Below are 17,259 nucleotides of genomic sequence, written 5' to 3' on the forward strand. Positions count from 1 at the left end.
GGGACCAGCTGGCACTCAGAAGTGTGCCCACCATTGTGGCACCCCTGGGCTGTGCAGAATTGCCCAGGGAAAGAGAGTTTAGAAGTTCCCAGCATAGGGAACAAAGGGAGAGGGCTGGCCTTTGCCAGCCTGTTCCTGGGCTTATGGGTGTGGGGCAGGTGGGGGTGGATTTGGGTCTGTGAGGGGCTAATGTGGGGATTTGGGTCTGTGTGTGGCAGCTGGGGGGGAATTGGGTTTGTGTGGGGCTGTAAGGGGTGGACTTTAGGGGCTGAGAGGACCTACTTGGGGAGGCCATGAAATGGCCCCCCCAAGTGGGAGCAGTCTGAGCCTGGGTGGGGGGTGGGGGGGAAGGGTGGGAGAAGGGTCCCTGAGGGCTGGGGGGCATTTTGCATGCAAAATGCCACCCCTGGCAACACAAGCCTCCCCCAGCTGTCAGTGGTAGAGATTAGAGCACCTACTTGGGGAGGCCATGAAATGGCCCCCCCAAGTGGGAGCAGGCTGAGCCTTGGTGGGGGGTGGGAGGAGGGGTGGGAGAAGGGCCCCTGAGGGTGAGGGGGCATTTTGCATGCAAAATGCCACCCCTGGCAAAGGAAGCCTGCTTCTTCATTTTTTCCCCATAGGAAATAATGAAGAAGATGAGTAGCAGCATGCTAACAATATGCTGCTCCTTCGCTTTCTTATGGGAGGATGGGGGGACCTGCTTTGGGGGGCCATAACATGGCCCCCCAAAGTCCAATCTGTCTGAAACTTGGGTGGTTGTTAGAGAAGGGTTAGAGGAAGGTCCCCACCAATTTTGGGCTTATTCGGTGGGAAAATGCCTCCCCCAGACGTCCGGGAAGACGGAGGCATTTTCCCATTGAAAAGCCGAAAGAAAGCCGAAAGAATCCCGAAACGTTTCGGCTTTTTTCTTTCGGCTACCCGAAACGTTTCGGCATTCCCCGAAACGTTTCGGCATTCCCCGAAAGAAGCCGAAACACTTTTGTTTCGGCATTCTTTCGGCATTCTGAATGCCGAAACGCACATCCCTATTCATGAGCTCAGTGAAAGGGAGGTATGCTAGTACATCCCAATTTTGTTGGTGATTATAACACCACCCTGGCTATTTCTGACCCTTGAGGTGTCGGAGGTCTGCCATGAATACTCGTATATTAAAGCTTAAGGAATTTCAGAGCCATATTAAAGTAAAAGAGACTCTGAAGAGATGGTTTTTAAATTGCAACCACAATTTGGCAGATTCATACAATTCTTAAGAAAGGTCCACCTCTGCCCAGAGGGATTGCGCATGTATACTATTCTTCACGCACCAACAGGCAGAATTTCAGTAAGTACCCATAATGCTCTTGCATCCCAACCTGCAATAGTTATATTGCCCCCCCCGCCCCCAGTCGAAATAAAAGGCAGACACAAAGCTTGGGTATAAAATTGGGCCACTTTATTAATTTCAACATAAACTGTCAATACGGCAAGGGGTCTAACTAACTAGTGGTACAGGTCAAGCCCTGAGGTCACCCATGACCTCCGCCTTGACCTGTCTAGGCGAGCCCCCACTGCCGCGGGGGTGAGCCATACAATGTATGGCTGGTACCCGGCCGGACAGGCAAATGGTTCCCCCTCCAAGCCTGCAGCACCTTGCCGTACAGCAGAAGGGCCTTACTTGTACAGGGGAGCCACGGGGCAGTCTGCCCTCGCAACTGGCTGCCGTGGAGCCCACCAGTCACTCCTGACAGACCCCAATTCCCCACCAATGGGGATGTGCCAAGGGGGTCACCGTCCCACTCATTTCCCCATCTTAAGCTGCCACCGCTAGGGCCACGCCTCTGCTTAGGCCCTTGCGCCCCACAGGTGACTTATGGCCAACCTGAGCCCTTGACGTAAATCATCCAGGAATATGTCACAGCCAGCAACCAATAGGTAGACCCCATCACCTCCATAGAGGTTGGCGAATTCAGTAAGATGGGGGGCAACCAATAATGCCCCAGCCCTCCCCAAAAGCCATTACCATCCAGGTGAATGACCAAAACAGGAGGCGGAGGACTGCGCCTCCCCAAGAACCATCAGGCTACTACTTGCCTGGGCGGTGCAAGCCTGTGTGAGGCTGTAAGGAAAGGGCCGTGCCTGTAATTCAAGGTCAACACCCTCCAGGCGAATGACCAGTACATGTGGCGGAAGTCTGCACCTCCCCTCAAAGCATCAGGCCACTACTTGCCTGGGCAGAGCAAGCCTGTGTGAGCCTGTAAGGAAAGGGCCATGCCCTGTGAGCCAAGGTCATCACTCCCCTGGTGAATGACCGGGATGTGAGGCAGAGGTCCTCACCTCCCCTTGGAATATCCAGCCACTACTTGCCTGGGTGGTGCAAGCCTCCGTGAGCCTGTAAGGAAAGTGACAAGATCATCACCCCCCAGGTGAATGACCAGGATGTGAGATGAAGGTCCGCACGTATCCTTGAGGCATCAGGCCACTACTTGCCTGGGTGGAACAAGCCTGCATGAGCCTGTAGGGAAAGGGGGCATGCCCTGTGAGACAACCTGAGGCGGAGGACCACAACTCCCGTTGGGCCATTAAGCCCACTACCAGCCAGAGTGCAGCAAGTCCGTGTAAGCCTATAGGAAATGGGCATGCCATGACCCCGAGGTCACCCAGGTGACCCCCCCCCTCGCCACCTAAACTGCAGCACAAGAGCATAAATGGTCTGCATAACTTGTTTGGGGGGGGGGGTGACTTGAGGACATGGACTGCCCCTTGAATTGTCACACCAAAGTGAACAATGTGGCAGACAAACTCCCTTACCACAAAACACTACCACTAACATATGGAAACCAAGAAGCATCAGAGCTAACTTGAAAATTCTGCCTCTAAGAGCAGGTCTTCCATTCAAAAGGCAAGCCCAGTAAAGCAGTTAGGAAACTTAACTCACCCTACACTGCAAAATTCTCCCTGATACCCCTACAAAAACCTGTGATGAAGAACCTATGGCCTCAAGGAGGGGTCCCAAGAAACTCTCTATCAGGTGCCATCACTCTATAGGCAAAATTAACCCTTGCAATGGCCAGAACCTGCAGAGCCCTCGCTTGCAAAAAGGGCTGAAGTGCTCAAAGGCCACTAAAAGACAGAGCACTCCCTTCGAAGAGCCCTGACTGTAAGATTGCCCTGTGAAGGGAAACCCAATGACACAAAACCTCTGAGATGGTGAGTGAAAGGCAGACTCAGTGTCACATTTTGCCATTTAATTGCAGACCCCACATCACCAAGCCACCTTGACTGCTGGTCAAAGGACCTATATGCAGAAAAAAAGGGGCATCAAAAAGGGAGGGGCAGCACCCTGCCCTCAGCACACTCCCTTGCTACTTTGTACCAGGACCCTGAACAGGGATCCAACATCCATGTGAAACCCACTAGCAGATAAAGGGGGATCCTGGCGCCTGGAATATGCAGCCAGCAACCACTAAGAACCTACAGATTTCCTCTCTCCAGATTGTTGTTGTTGGGACCACCACTCAGCTTCCCACCAGGCCTACCTCCATGCCCCTGATGTTTGCAAGCCATGAATGTGTTGGGGGGGCACCTCAGATTGGGTGTTCATGGCCAGAGCTACAGAATTTCCTAGCACTAGCCCTTGTGAGGTGAACTCCCAACAAAGCATCCAGGGTTGAATGGACTGCACCACCGGGGACACAGATACTAGGATCAACAGCAGCCCTATGAACAAAGTCTCCGCTGTCAAAGCGATCCCCCTTGTTGGTATTGCAGATCACCTGCAGCCCAAACTGCTAGTGTATCCTATCCCAGGATAAGCCAGGCTTGAGGTCGGCCCCCAGGCACTGAATTCCTCATCACACTGCAACCATGCAGCATTAGCTAAGTCACTATGCCCTTTATATTATATTCAGGTACCGAACAAAAAAGGGGGGGCATCAAGCCCATTAAGGCCTAACCCTTGACTCATTGCCATGTCACAGGGAATAATGCTGACCGTGTGTGTGGACTGGCAACCTGCCTGCTTCATGGCTGCGGCCACGAAGGCCACTGTCCCAACTAGCTCAGGCCCTGAGATGTGCTAGCCTGGGTTCTGCCTGAGTGTAAAGCACCAGAGGTGTAGGAACAGAGGCTGAACCCAGGGCCCCCACAGCCATGCATATGCCCGCTGTGTTTCAGTGTGCTTACCATCACACTATAGGGCAGGCCTCTTCAGGCCAGCATGGATGATCTGAAGCCACATATGTGTCAGCACCATCTGCCACCGGGGCTATGCCCTCACCGCCTTCGCTTCTGAAACTCATCCAGTATACTCCCTCCTTCTGCTGGCTCCACAGCAAGCATCTGGGTCCATCGCTGCACTTTCCACCTCCAGCAAGTCCCTTTCCAGCATGTCCCTGCCTATGGCAGAAGGTCCTTCTAGAGCAGAAAATCTTGTTAACACTTCCCACAGAGGACATGGCAGCTGACTCCAGCCTCCTGGGCCGACCTGATCCTGGCCTCGAGACCCCTTTGGACTGTACATGAGCTGCAATGCAGTCCAGTATATCACATCTACTAGATAGGGTTGCCAGCTTCAAATTGTGAAATTCCTGGAGACTTTTTTTTGGGGGGGGAGCCTGGAAAGGGTGTCGCTCTAGGTGGGGAGAGACCTCAGCAGGGTACAATACCACAGCGTTCACCCTCCAAAGCAGCCATTGTCCCCAGGGGAAGTGACCCCAGCAGCCTGGAGATCAGTTGTAATTCCGGGAGTTAGCAACTCTACTACTAAAGGACTCCTCCTATCAGAGAAGGACAGCACCGGCACAGCACTTTCAGGGGCTTGCCTCTTTGCCGGCTTTGCCTTTGGGCTTTCTTTGGCCTTTCTAGGGCGGCATGGTTAAACCAGGTACGGAAGTGAAATGGCCACCTATGGGGCAACCCTCAAAATGGCTGCTGCCCAATAAGATGCCCTAAACAAAGATGGCTGCCCCAGCATCGCCTAATGGCCACTGATAACCACACCTCTGTAGTTGCTTTAATAAAAGATGGCCACCAGCCCACACTACCAGTTGTAGCCTCCCTCAAGTAACAAGGCCTGCTAAGGCCAGAAGGCCTGCCATCCTACCTGCATGAGCCTATCCCAAGCCCCCAAAGCGTAAACGGGTGTCGGAGGAGGGAAATGCCCAGACACCCTGTTAAGCCTGTGGCAATAGTATATGAAGCAATCTGCCCCTCAGATGGCTGCAATTCACCCCTGTAGCCTACTTCAAAACCTATTGTTGCTGCTACTGGAAGAACTCCCTCCCAACAGAGTGAAAAAGGGGGGGGGGAGAGGAGCCTAGTAGGCCAGAGGCCCACAGGGGCTGGGCCTCACCCTGCTTTAGCCCTCCTGACTGATAGACGACAAGCCCCAAATGTAAATAACCAGAAGTGCTCAGCACAGGAGAGGAATATATGTTCCCAGAAAAGCCCTGGCATTCAAAGGTACACAAAAATAAGAAAATAAATGCCTGGAAAACTCTGGAATGTCAAACTCCATAACTTTTCTTCATCTCCTTCTCTCTCTCTGCAGTTTTTCAATGCCATCGGGGAACTATCTCACTCACCAGGGAATATATTTTCCCATTTATAGCACAGAAGAAGTGCTAAACTATGTAAAAAAGGAATATCAACTCTTGGACGATGATGTAGTGACTGTTGCCTACCCTAAGTCAGGTAAGAAACAAAACGTGGGATGGGAGACGTGTTCTGTACAAAGAGCGAGAAGGGAAGTGTGGGATTAGCAAATTTTTAGTAGAGACCTTGAATCAATAGTGTAATTATGAATTAAGCTAGCAAGAGGAAAAGAATGGATTTTTATGTTTTAAAGTAACTGGTCTCTGCTCTTTAGCTACCCCCCCCCCCCTTTTCTCTAGTTGTTTATGACAGAAGAAATGTATGTCCTTGGGAATAGATAACTGAACATTCTTATGATGCAGAAGCTGAGACAAAGAGAGAATTATAAGTTTCCCCTCCCTCCTTTTTGGAGGGAGAGAGTGTGTGTGAAAGTAACGAGTAACTACCATGGAGACAAGGAGGGTAATAAAGCTGTCGCGAGAGTGAGAAATGGAGAATAGCTTATCCATAGGTGTAAAGAGATCAGGTGCCTTATTTTGAATGTGACTTTCATTTCTCCAAAATGATGTCATAAGCCCTTAAAAGAAGCATGTGCTCCTTTGTTCTCTGGTACATTCTAAGCTCATTTTGTAAGCTGGTACCCTATATTTGCAAATATACTCTGTTACAACAGCCCTTGTCTGTCTCATCTCTCTTTTGCTCAGAAGATTGGAAGGGGCAAAGGGAAAGAGCACTTTTTTGTGCAACAGAAGCATTGATTGAATCCGCACTATTAAAATCGGCAATGGCACAAGGGCCGATTCCAGATGACTAACCTTAAGTCGCTTCATGCCGCCCTCTTCCGGATCGCGACGGGGAAAATGCGAAATATCGCGTTTCCTTGCGCGAGTTTTGCGCATCGTCGCGCAAAACTCGCGCGAGGAAACGCGATATTTCGCATTTTCCCCGTCGCGATCCGGAAGAGGGCGGCATGAAGCGACTTAAGGTTAGTCATCTGGAATCGGCCAAGGTGGAAGGAACCAGTCATGTTAAGATCCCATGACAGCCCTCGAACTTGCCACAACGTTGCATCTAATTATTTCATGAGTTCAAGGGAAAATTAAGGAAGTTAAATTCGAAGTGAAAAGAAGTTGAGAAAAAAAGGAAGGAGTCTGGATTATATGAACACATAAATGCTTACAGAGTTATAAATGACTAGCAACAAAGCCTGCTGTGGGAAAAAATACAACGGGCTCTAGGAAAGCTGGGGCTAGGAAGGGCTGGGAGGCGAGCCGGGCATGCCCCCAGCCACACATGATTGGGGCTGGGGAGGGCTGGCAGGTGGGTGGGCTGGCAAGGGCTGCTTGCCCTTCCCACCCCATCCCCAGCAGATCAGCTGGGGAGGGCAGAGGCGCCCGCCTCCTTCCTCACTGAGCAACTGGACAGAGTGAAGGTAGTAGGCTTGCTGCCCCCCTTGCCCGCTGGTCAGCGGGGGAGGACAGGCGTGTGCTTGGCAGTCCCACCCTTTCCCAGCTGACCAGGGATGGTGAGACTGTGCCTGCGCCAAATGTGAGTCATCGGGAACATGGCTACCCTTTTATATAATAGGATTACAGAGGCCCAGGGCTTGACTACTTGTGGTGATATTCTGGCCGACAAGGGGCCAGCTGGGAAATATAGGGAAGATATGTTTGTCAATATAAAGTAAGGTCAGTCAGTCACCACAATATGAGGGCTTAGGTCCGCAGAGGAAGTGAAGAATGGCACTAACAGGTGCCTGACAGAGCAGGGGTAGGGTTGGCTACTTCCTGATGGGGCCTGGAGTTCTCCCAGAATTATAACTCAGCTCCAGCTCACAGACAGCAGCACACCTGGACAAAACAACAACTTTGGAAGGTGGACTCTCTAGTATACCATAGATATTAGGCAAAATCTCTCCTCCTCAGACACCCCCTTCCAAAGGCACACACCCCAAATCTCCAGGAATTTCCCAGGCCAGAGTTGGCAACGCTTATTGGGGGTTTTATCTAGGCTTGCCAGCTCCAGGTTGGGAAATTCCTGGAGATTTGGGGAGTGGAGCTGAGAGAAGGCAGGATTTGAGGAAGGGCGAGACCCCAGCAGGTCATAGAGTCCGCCCTTCAAAGCAGCCATTTTCTCCTAGGGAACAGACCCCTGTGGCCTGGAGATCAGTGTAATTCCAGAGATCTTCAGCCAGCACCTGGAGTTTGGCAACCCTAGTTAGATCATATCAGATTTTCAGTCACTTTCTCCCTATGTCTCTCTTCATGGCTAGGGTTGCCAGATGCCTGGTTTTCACCTGGATAGTCTGGTATTTTTGTGGACTGCCTGGGAAAAATTCCAGAGATCTTCAGCCAGCACCTGGAGTTTAAACAAAACCACAGGGGTACCTCCACTTAGCTAACTAGCAAACCACAAACATAAGGAAGGCAATGTGCAATGAAATATAACCTTAAGGAATTAATCTACGAACCAAGTTATATACAAAGATTTTTAAAGTGCAATGTGACCAATATAAATACAATTGATACAAGAATGTTATATACAACAAAATATGAACCATCCGTAATGCAAATGGACAAACCAACTGGTATATACATATAGGTATGAATATTTCTCTCTGTGCAGACCATATTTCAGTCAAAAGTCCTTATGAAACAGCTACTGCAAACCATCCCTGCAGTGTAGCCAATTCCCGTTTCGCGGTGGATGCTTCCTCACGGACAAGATGTTAATGAGGTCTCACAATACACAGTCATGATAGTCAGTCAATACCCAGTTGATGTAAGATGACGGGACAGAGAGAAATATTCATACCTATATGTATATACCAGTTGGTTTGTCCATTTGCATTACGGATGGTTCATATTTTGTTGTATATAACATTTATTCTTGTATCAATTGTATTTATATTGGTCACATTGCGCTTTAAAAATCTTTGTATATAACTTGGTTCGTAGATTATTTCCTTAAGGTTATATTTCATTGCACAGCACCTGGAGTTTGGCAACCCTAGTTAGATCATATCAGATTTTCAGTCACTTTCTCCCTATGTCTCTCTTCATGGCTAGGGTTGCCAGGTGCCCGGTTTTCACCTGGATAGTCTGGTATTTTTGTGGACTGTCCAGGAAAAATGTTCTCCAAATACCTGGCTCCACCCCCTCCCCCCTGCTTCCAGGAAGCTTACCTGCCCAGCTTAGCCACCCAGCCTCCTGCACACTGCTGCCAGCCCAGGGAAGTGGCCATACAGCTCAGGAGCCCAGCCTTCTGTGCAGTGCTGGCGGGAGTAGCCACCAGTCCACCTGCCTGCCCGGCCAGCCTCCTGCAGCTGTGTGGAGCTGCCCAGCAGTGGCCTGCCAGACCGGGCACTTGGCAGGAGTGGTCAGCCTGCTTGTCTGGTCTCTGCCAGGAAGCAGGGTTAGCACAATGATGTCACTTCCGTTAGTGACATCATCACGCTGGAGCAGGAGCATGTTCGTAAATTTTACCCGTCTCTCCCCAGGGTCCTGTATTATTCCAAACCCCATCTGGCAACCCTACTCACAGCCAGCCCCCTTGTTCAGACAATCCAGTGATCCCTGGCATAGTGTATTTGGTGGTCAAAAAAGGCTCCTCTCCTCATTTCCCATAGCAGAAAATCTGGCAAGATCCAACCTCAGGAATGTTGTTGGTACAAAGAGGAGTCCAACCTGTCGTAAAGGGCACTGTGCAGTCACAAAGGTTGAGATGGTATGGTCACAAAGGTTCAGAGGCTAGGATTGAGCAAGGATAGGCTCTGGCCTGAATTATCAGCCTGTCATCAGAGTGAGGACTTTTTGTGCAGTGGCAGTTTAATAAATAACCCACTACTCAAGCACTTCCAAGATTGAGTAGTATGCCTGAGCAGTGGATTGAAATGTGTGGCTGAGAGTTTGAATGTGTGGATAATTATCCATGCAGGAATGCAGTTATGTACGGCGAGAGATGCTTGAGTAATGCTTGCTCAGCATGTCTTTCAATACATGCTTGGGGATAGGAATATTATGTATGTCTGAATGGAAATGTGCTCTGTCATATAAGGGCTATGCAGTCCTGTAAGTCACAATGGCCCTGAGGAAGCGAGATGCACAATATATAGAGAATAAGTGGGGGACCTGCAAGGACTTCTGAGGCCCTCTCATTTGCCCCCTATGTGCTATTTTTCTCCCTTTGGCAGCTCCCATAGCCTTTCCCTGCTTCCTTCTCTCCCACCCAACTATCTATTTTTATTTTTCTCCCCCCCAGCCCCAGCTTCCAGGTCTTCGCCGTTCCTTCCTTCCTCTTTTTTACTCTCTCACTCACCTAACAGCCTAGTAATCCCTGAAATAGCTATAATGCTGTAGTCTCACGAGATCTTAGTGATCTCGTGCAAACCTGGGTCTTCCCTCAAGCTTGTAGAAAATTCCCCCAGCCTCTCACCCATAGTGAGTTTTTTTAAATCCACACTCTAGGGTTCAGTTCAGAATTAAATATAACAAGATGGATCAGCATGAGAAAAGGGTACCGTAAGGAAACAAGGCCCTGAGCTGGATAGCCCTGGTGAGCTTGATCTCGTCAGATCTCAGAAGCTAAGCAGGGTTGGCCTCGGTTAATAATTGGATGGGAGACCTCCAACAAAGACCAGGGTGGCAGAGGCAGGCAATGGCAAACCACCTCTGTTCGTCTCTTTCCATGAAAACTCCACCAGGGGTTGCCATAAGTCAACTCTGACTTGAGAGTACTCTCCACCACCAAGGAAAGAGGGCATAAAGCAGCATTACAGCACAGACGGGGTTGGGGAAGAAAGACCTCCATGACTGATGATCTCCCTCCTAGGAACCCATTGGCTGCTGGAGATCTTGGGGCTGATAAGGCACAATGGTGACCCTGCCTGGGTGCGCAGTTTGAGTGTGTGGGAACGGAGCCCCTGGATTGAGACTGCCATTGGCATAGAGAGAACCTTGAGGTATCCACCACCCAGGATGTTGACTACTCACGTGCCATTCCAGTTTTTCCCAAAATCCTTTCTCCACTCCAAAGCCAAGGTAAGGACAGAAGATTTGCACTCGAGGTGCCCCATACACAGAACTTCTCTTTTCACATGAAGCAGGCTACAAACCCACTTTGAATCACTGCCCATCTGCACAACTGGCCCAGGGAATCCTGGCATGCCATGGCCTCTGCACAGGCAGATCATGAGAGGGAGGGCAGGAAGGGATGAGCCAGTGCTCAGTTCTCACAACCCTTTTTTATATGCCCAAGGTAATGCCAATCGCCACTTTGGGGTAAGGAAGGAATTTGGCTGGGGATCCTGGAGGTTGTTTGCCTTCCTCTGGGCATAGACTCACTGGGGGAGGTGAAGGGGGGAGATAGCTGTGAATTTCCTGCACTGTGCAGGGGGTAGGACTAGATGACCCTTGGAGTACCTTCCAGCTCTATGTTTTTCTCTTTCTATGCTTCTATTCAATTCGGCTACCGTGTTATATCTCTAGTATCTCAGTGGCTTCCAATCTGAATTTGTGTTCATTATTCATTGATTAAATGGTGGATGTTTGATTTGTGTCCACTGAGTGACCAAAACTTAGGGCCAAGCTACAAGTGACAAATGACACTTGAACGGCAAGTGTATTTCTCCCTGTTCACTTGCACTCCACTCAATCCACTTGCCGTTCAAGTGTCATTCGTCACTTGTAGCTTGGCCCTTAGGACCAGATGTCCACTTGAACACACAACTTTATTTAAAAATGCCTCGGGGGTTGGGGTGCGGGGATGATTCCATACCTAAACAGCATTCCTGCCTCTCCCGCAGGTTATCTACATCTTACGTGACCCCAAGGACGTGCTGGTCTCACTCTACCACTTCTGTAAGATATTTAAACTTTGGGAGATCTCAGAAACATTGGAAGAGTTCCTGGAAGACTTCCTGAAAGGGAATGGTATGGAAACCGGCAACTCAGATGTCTTTTTCCTACTTGGGCTTGCCGTGGGGTAGCAAACCTCCAGATGGGGCCAGGAGATCTCCCAGAATTTCAGCTGATCAGAATACAGGAGATCATTTAACCTGGAGAAACTAGCTGTTTTGGAGGGTGGACTCTATTGCATTATACCATCCTAAGGTTCTCTCCACTTTGTGATGGCACCCATTCTCATGCACCCACTACCAAATTCTCGAAACTACCAACAGGCTCAAGAAGTTTAGGGAAACAATATGGAGAAACTTCTTCAAGTCCACTATCAGCAGCATCACAAATCCTCATTGGGTCAGAGAGAGTAATTTTACTGTCCCAAGCTCTACTTCACCCTCACAATTGTTTCCTCCCCCTGCCCGCGTCTCTTTGCTCTTCCAGTGATCTACGGTTCCTGGTTCAACCATGTGAAGGACTGGATGGAGATGAAGGACAAACCGAATTTCTTCTTCATCGGCTACGAAGAATTGCAGCAGGTGTCTTTCCAAACCATCTTCATGCACACGCCATCACCTCAGTTTTCAAAAATGCCTTTTGTTTTGTCTTACTACATAAATCTGTAAACATGTTCTCAACGACTCACTGGTTATCCCAGTGCACAGGTGTGATAGTGCGCCCCTAGTGGGGACAAGAGGTAAGTCCTCATGGCTGGCCTGCTGGCTGCCCACCTCACCACCTGCTCTCCCTGTGCCTCTGGGCGCATGGCGCAGGAGCGCCACGGCCTGCTGGCTGCCCACCTCACTGCCCACACTTCCTGCACCTCCAGGTGCCCGGTGCAGGAGCATGTCGGCCTGCCAGCTGCCCACCTCACCGTCCGCTTTCCCTGACCCTCTGGATGCATGACGCAGGAGCGTTCAGCCTGCTGGCGGCCTGCCTCACTGCCTGCTCTCCCCGTGCCTCCGGGTGCACGGTGCAGGAGCACTCAGCCTGTCGGGGGCCCACCTCCCTGCCTGTGCTCCCAGCACCTCCTGCAATAGATACAGGAGAGGAAATACTTCTTTCCCCAGTGAGTACTTGAGCCAGGCAAGGGGCAGGAAGGGTGAGCCTGCCTGCTCCACGCTCAGCAGCACCACTTGAGATGGGGATGGGCGGGAAGGGCAAAGCACCCACTGCCTTCCAAAGCCCTGCTTGAGCCAGGGAGGGGAGAGGAGGGGGAGCCCCCTGCCAACCTTTGAAGTCCCAATAATCAGCTCCCCCCATCAGCCCTCCCCAGCCCCACTTGAGCTGGGCAGGAGGGGCAAGCCACCGGCCACTCCCTGCAGCCCCATTTGATCCAGCAAGAGGAGAGAAGGGTGAGCCACCTGCAAGCCTCCAAAGGCGCGATCCCCAGTTTCCCCTTCATCAGCCTTCCCCAGCCCCCACCTCTCAGCCCTCCCCTGCCTGCCAGCCCTCCCTATCCCCTCACCTGTCAGCCCCCCCCAGCCCCCCACCTGTCAGCTCTCTCCAGCCTGTCGCACCTGCCAGCCCCCCCCCCCACCTGCCAGTCCTCCCCTGCCTGTCAGCCCTCCCTAGCCCCCAACCCCGCCTGCCAGCCCTCCCCAGCCCCAGTTTTCTAGAGCCCATTGTATTTTTCCTACAATGGGCTTTGTTTCTAGTTTTGACACCTATTTTGACACCTAAGGCTCTGTGCCTATGAACACATGCAGATTTCTTCCCCAACTAGTTTTATTCAGATAAAAGAGAACCTAAGGACAATGTGTCTCATATCACGTACCGAGCAGCTTTCCTTTGTGGAGAAATTGTGTCCTCGTTGCTCCAAGTATGTTGACAGACCTGGTATTCCACATCTCACTAGCTGGTTTGTGGGAAAGTTTCTTAGGTTTCTGTGCTGGTCGAGAGATAACCTCTGACCAATGCAGAAATTTAACAGATGGCTTGGTTCTCTGGCATTTCTGGGCAGCAGTGATTGACAGGCCAGCACATGGGAGCATTGTGCAGTGGTAACCATCACCTCTGCAGGCCTCTTGAACACATAACACTACCTTATATTGAATCAGACCCTTGGACAATCAAAGTATTTTCTGCTCAGACTGGCAGTGAGTCTCCCAGGTCTATGGTAGATATCTTTCCCATTACCTATGGCTTGTTTCTTTTAATTGGAGATGTGAGGGATTGAACTTGGGACCTTCTGTATGCAAAGCAGATGCTCTAAGCCTGAGCCACAGCCCCTCCCTCAGGTTACATGGCAGATCTCTACATGGCACCCAAGAGTGCCTGCACTCATATTCACCATCTATGTTATCCCCAGGACCTGCGCGGCAGTGTGGAGAGGATCTGCCACTTCCTTGGGAAGGAACTCAGCCGCCAACAAATTGACTCAGTGGTTGAAAATGCCTCCTTCCAGAAGATGAAGGACAACACAATGACCAACTACTCTGAGCTTTCCTTTATAGACCACAACAAAGGAAAATTTATGAGGAAAGGTGAAAGCAGCACTTTGGGGATCGCTGGTACTTGTTTGTGCGTGCATCTAGGGGTGCGCATGCACATTTTCTGGAACTTAGCTGCAACATGGCTGAATTGTCATGGGAGGCTCAAGGCTAAGGGCTCACTTGCAGCATCCTGAATAGAGATGGGCACGAACCGGAGGGAAAAGAACCATGTGGTTTGTGGTTCATCAAATTTCACGAACCATGAACCACAAACTTTCACGAACCTGCCCCCCCAGTTCGCAAACCGGTTCGTTTGGTTCATGAAAATGTCACATCCAGGTCAGAAAATCATCACTTCTGGGTCAGCAGAAGTCCATCCGCTGTTGCCTAGGAAACCAGGCTGTCTGCAGTGACGAACAAAAAAACGAACCAAACGAACCAGCCTAAAGTTCATAGCAGTTCATCAGAAATGAGATATGATGAACCGCTGGTTCGCAAACTACAAACCAGCCTGGTTCATCACAAATTTTGGTTCGTATTTTGGTTTGTGCCCATCTCTAATCCTGAACCTATGCCTTCAATGGTGACATGGCAAGATGAAGCAGAGTGGACAAAGCACCTCTCTGTGCTGCATCTATGCTTAGAAGACCCAAGTGCAGTCAGAGCAGACCACAAAGTCTGCATTTCCATTGTATAAATCAGCAGAGCAGGAATACTCAAATTGTGTTGGATCTGACAAAACACTGAGGGAGAGAGGAGGTTGCAGTGACTCGAACTTCCTGGTTCAAATACATCCCTGGTCTTGCCCCAAACTGATCTTTCACATTTCCTCAGCAGTGTCACAGAAAGCCAGTGTTGTGTAGTGGTTAGAGTGCTGGACTAGGACACAGCAGGGTATGATTACCATTGTCGCCACCCCTGTCAAGGACAGGGAATTGCCTACCTCTGCCTATTATTTCCTGTTGCCTCTCAGAGCAGCAGCAGGAGAAAAAAAAATTAAATGGCTGACTGGATTTTACCCTAGTTTCCAGCAATTCTTAAAGAACATGATGTCACTTCTGGGTTTGGACAAAGATGACATTATGCTGTCATTGATGGCTGCCCCCCCCCCATGTTGCTGCTACCATCACCACTACACAGGGTCAAACTAAATAAGTGAGTTTTTAAAGAGTCAGGTCTGAGTTCCTCATACCCAACTCAGGTTCCCCGCAGCCACACAGCAGTTGTGAGAAATGGCTGTTAAAAAATAATGGACAGCCCAAATGGCCTCAGAATGCCAGTGCAGGGCTCTTGCCACCCCACTCTAGCTGTTTTCCAAAATAAGAGGCAGGAGGAATCTCTGTTTTTGCTGCTTCACATAGAGTATTCTGTTCACATGCAACAGTGGTGAAGCAAAGAGTGCCATCAGGTCATAGCTATGACAACCCCTGGTAGGGTTCTCAATGCAAGAGACTAACAGAGGTGGTTTACCATTGCCTTCTTCTACATATCAACCCTGGTCTTCCTTGGGAGGTTTCCCATCCAATTAGTAACCAAGGCAGACCCTGCTTAGCTTTTGAGATCTGATGAGATCTGGATTGCCTGGGCTATCCAGGTTGCAGAGCAGTAAAAACAGGGAACTACCCTTCCCTCGTACTATTTTGACATGAGGAAACAACTTGGGGGAGACGCAGGAGCTCTTCCTTCCACTGTGGTGATGTTCTGATGCCATTTGGGCTCTCCTTTATTTTTTAACCGCCATTTCCCGCAGCTGCTGCGTGGTTGTGGCAAACCCAAGTTGGATCTGGAGACCTCGAACCCAACTCTTTAAAAGCCTGCCTGTCTAGTTTGACCCACAGTCTTCCACTAGTTGCCATTCCATAATTCCTCTTCCCATTCTACCTAACCTGTACTTCCTTACAAAAAAGTTGCAATGAAAAGCTTTTCCTGAAAGGTTTTCATGAGCGGGAAGGGGAAGAACTTTGATACATTGAATTTAATTGATTTAATTTTTACCTGCCCTCCCTGCAAGCAGGTTCAGGGCTGGTTACAACAATAACAATAAAACAATTTAAAATACAATATATAGAAGTAAAAATAGTCACGTTATCAAGTTAAAACCAGGTTACCCAAGACAGCTATCAGTGTTCACAATACACCCCCATCACTTGAGATGCTATGGGGGCAGGGCTGGCAGGAGATATGTGATGTTAATAACAGGTGTACCACAGATCACAGCGGGGCGGGGGGGGGCAGTTGGACAATTTGCCCAAGCCCGAATCACCACCATAGGCCTGGGGGAACATCTCCATCTTACAGGCCCTGCAGAGGTGTAACAAGTCCCACAGGGCCCTAGTTTCAACAGAGGGGGAGTTCCACCAGGCCAGTACATATGCACTTTCTAAAAAAGCGATTCCATATGTGCAGCCCAAGGTGACAACAGCCGTATTACAGAAACATATACCGTCAAAAATAAATCAGCTCTCAGCAGGTGGGGCTGTAGCAGATGGCAGGGTGTTTGAGCCAATACTCTAAGAAGGGAATCAGCTTCTACGTGGCAGCTCCTCCTCTTTGTGACTACTGACCCTTGTTGCTTTGTCTCAGGAATCATTGGAGACTGGAGGAACCATCTGACAGTGGAACAGAGCAAATACTTTGACCGCATGTATCAGGAAACCATGCAGGATGTGAACATCGCCTTCCCCTGGGGCTGAAGAATGCCAGATTCTTCCTCTTCTTGTTCTCACAACTACAGCCTTTTTCGGATGTTCCAGGTTGGGGAGGGGGCGGGTTGGAGTGGGATGGCAGCTGTCTGACTTTTACCTCTCCACCTCTGACCTTCATGGGATAGATACTGAAAAAAAGATACTATGAGTGTGCTATTGTATGTATGTATGACTCTCATATGTTGGGAACTGTGGGGAAAGTACATTTTCTGATTGCACCAAGAGAGAGTGCACCGATACGGAGGCTTGAGGAGAAGGGGGAGTATGCGTGCTGTAGAGTGCATTACAAAAGTACCACCAAGTTTTGGACTTGACTTCTGATAATATGCCAAAATAGCACAGAAAAGGAGGCCCGGGGGGGGGGGGGAGAGGTGAGAGGTGCTGCAACCAACCCAAGCCCAACCCATATACCAGAAAGTCAACCCAGGGCTGGATCGATGGGGGGGGGGGGGCGGGGGGGAAGTCCTGGGGTTGCCAGCCTGGGGCTCCTGGGGCTGCCAGCCCCAGGAGCACGCTGCCAGCCCCGGGAGCGTGCCTGGGGAAAGGCGAACGGCGCAGGTGGCCTCCCAGCCACCCGCTCTGCCTTTTGCCTTTCCCACAGGACAAGGGGTGGCCAGCTTGCCACGCGCCCCTTGTCCTAAGGAAAGGTGA

General features: G+C 50.2%; 1 protein-coding gene across 1 annotated transcript; it reads left to right on the forward strand.

Moving 5' to 3' along the window:
- Positions 1 to 5,408: 5,408 nt before the first annotated feature.
- Positions 5,409 to 16,957, forward strand: LOC129343397 (sulfotransferase 2B1-like). Its single transcript, XM_054999582.1, has 7 exons — positions 5,409 to 5,439; positions 5,528 to 5,670; positions 10,402 to 10,610; positions 11,375 to 11,501; positions 11,913 to 12,007; positions 13,780 to 13,954; positions 16,487 to 16,957. The coding sequence occupies exons 2-7, from the start codon at positions 5,535 to 5,537 to the stop codon at positions 16,594 to 16,596; spliced, it is 852 nt and encodes a 283-aa protein (XP_054855557.1). The 5' UTR covers positions 5,409 to 5,439; positions 5,528 to 5,534; the 3' UTR covers positions 16,597 to 16,957.
- The last annotated feature ends 302 nt before the right edge of the window (positions 16,958 to 17,259 follow it).

This window comes from Eublepharis macularius, chromosome 15 (assembly GCF_028583425.1).
Source record: "Eublepharis macularius isolate TG4126 chromosome 15, MPM_Emac_v1.0, whole genome shotgun sequence".
In the NCBI taxonomy this organism is placed as follows: Eukaryota; Metazoa; Chordata; class Lepidosauria; order Squamata; family Eublepharidae; genus Eublepharis; species Eublepharis macularius.

What these genes read in the sequence shown, in the direction of transcription:
- LOC129343397 (XM_054999582.1), top strand. Translation starts at nt 5,535, where the DNA reads ATGCCATCGGGGAACTATCTCACTCACCAGGGAATATATTTTCCCATT. An exon ending in TGTTGCCTACCCTAAGTCAG is followed by an intron (nt 5,671 to 10,401) that starts GTAAGAAACAAA and finishes TCTCCCTCCTAG; the next exon opens with GAACCCATTGGCTGCTGGAG. An exon ending in AGACTTCCTGAAAGGGAATG is followed by an intron (nt 11,502 to 11,912) that starts GTATGGAAACCG and finishes TTGCTCTTCCAG; the next exon opens with TGATCTACGGTTCCTGGTTC.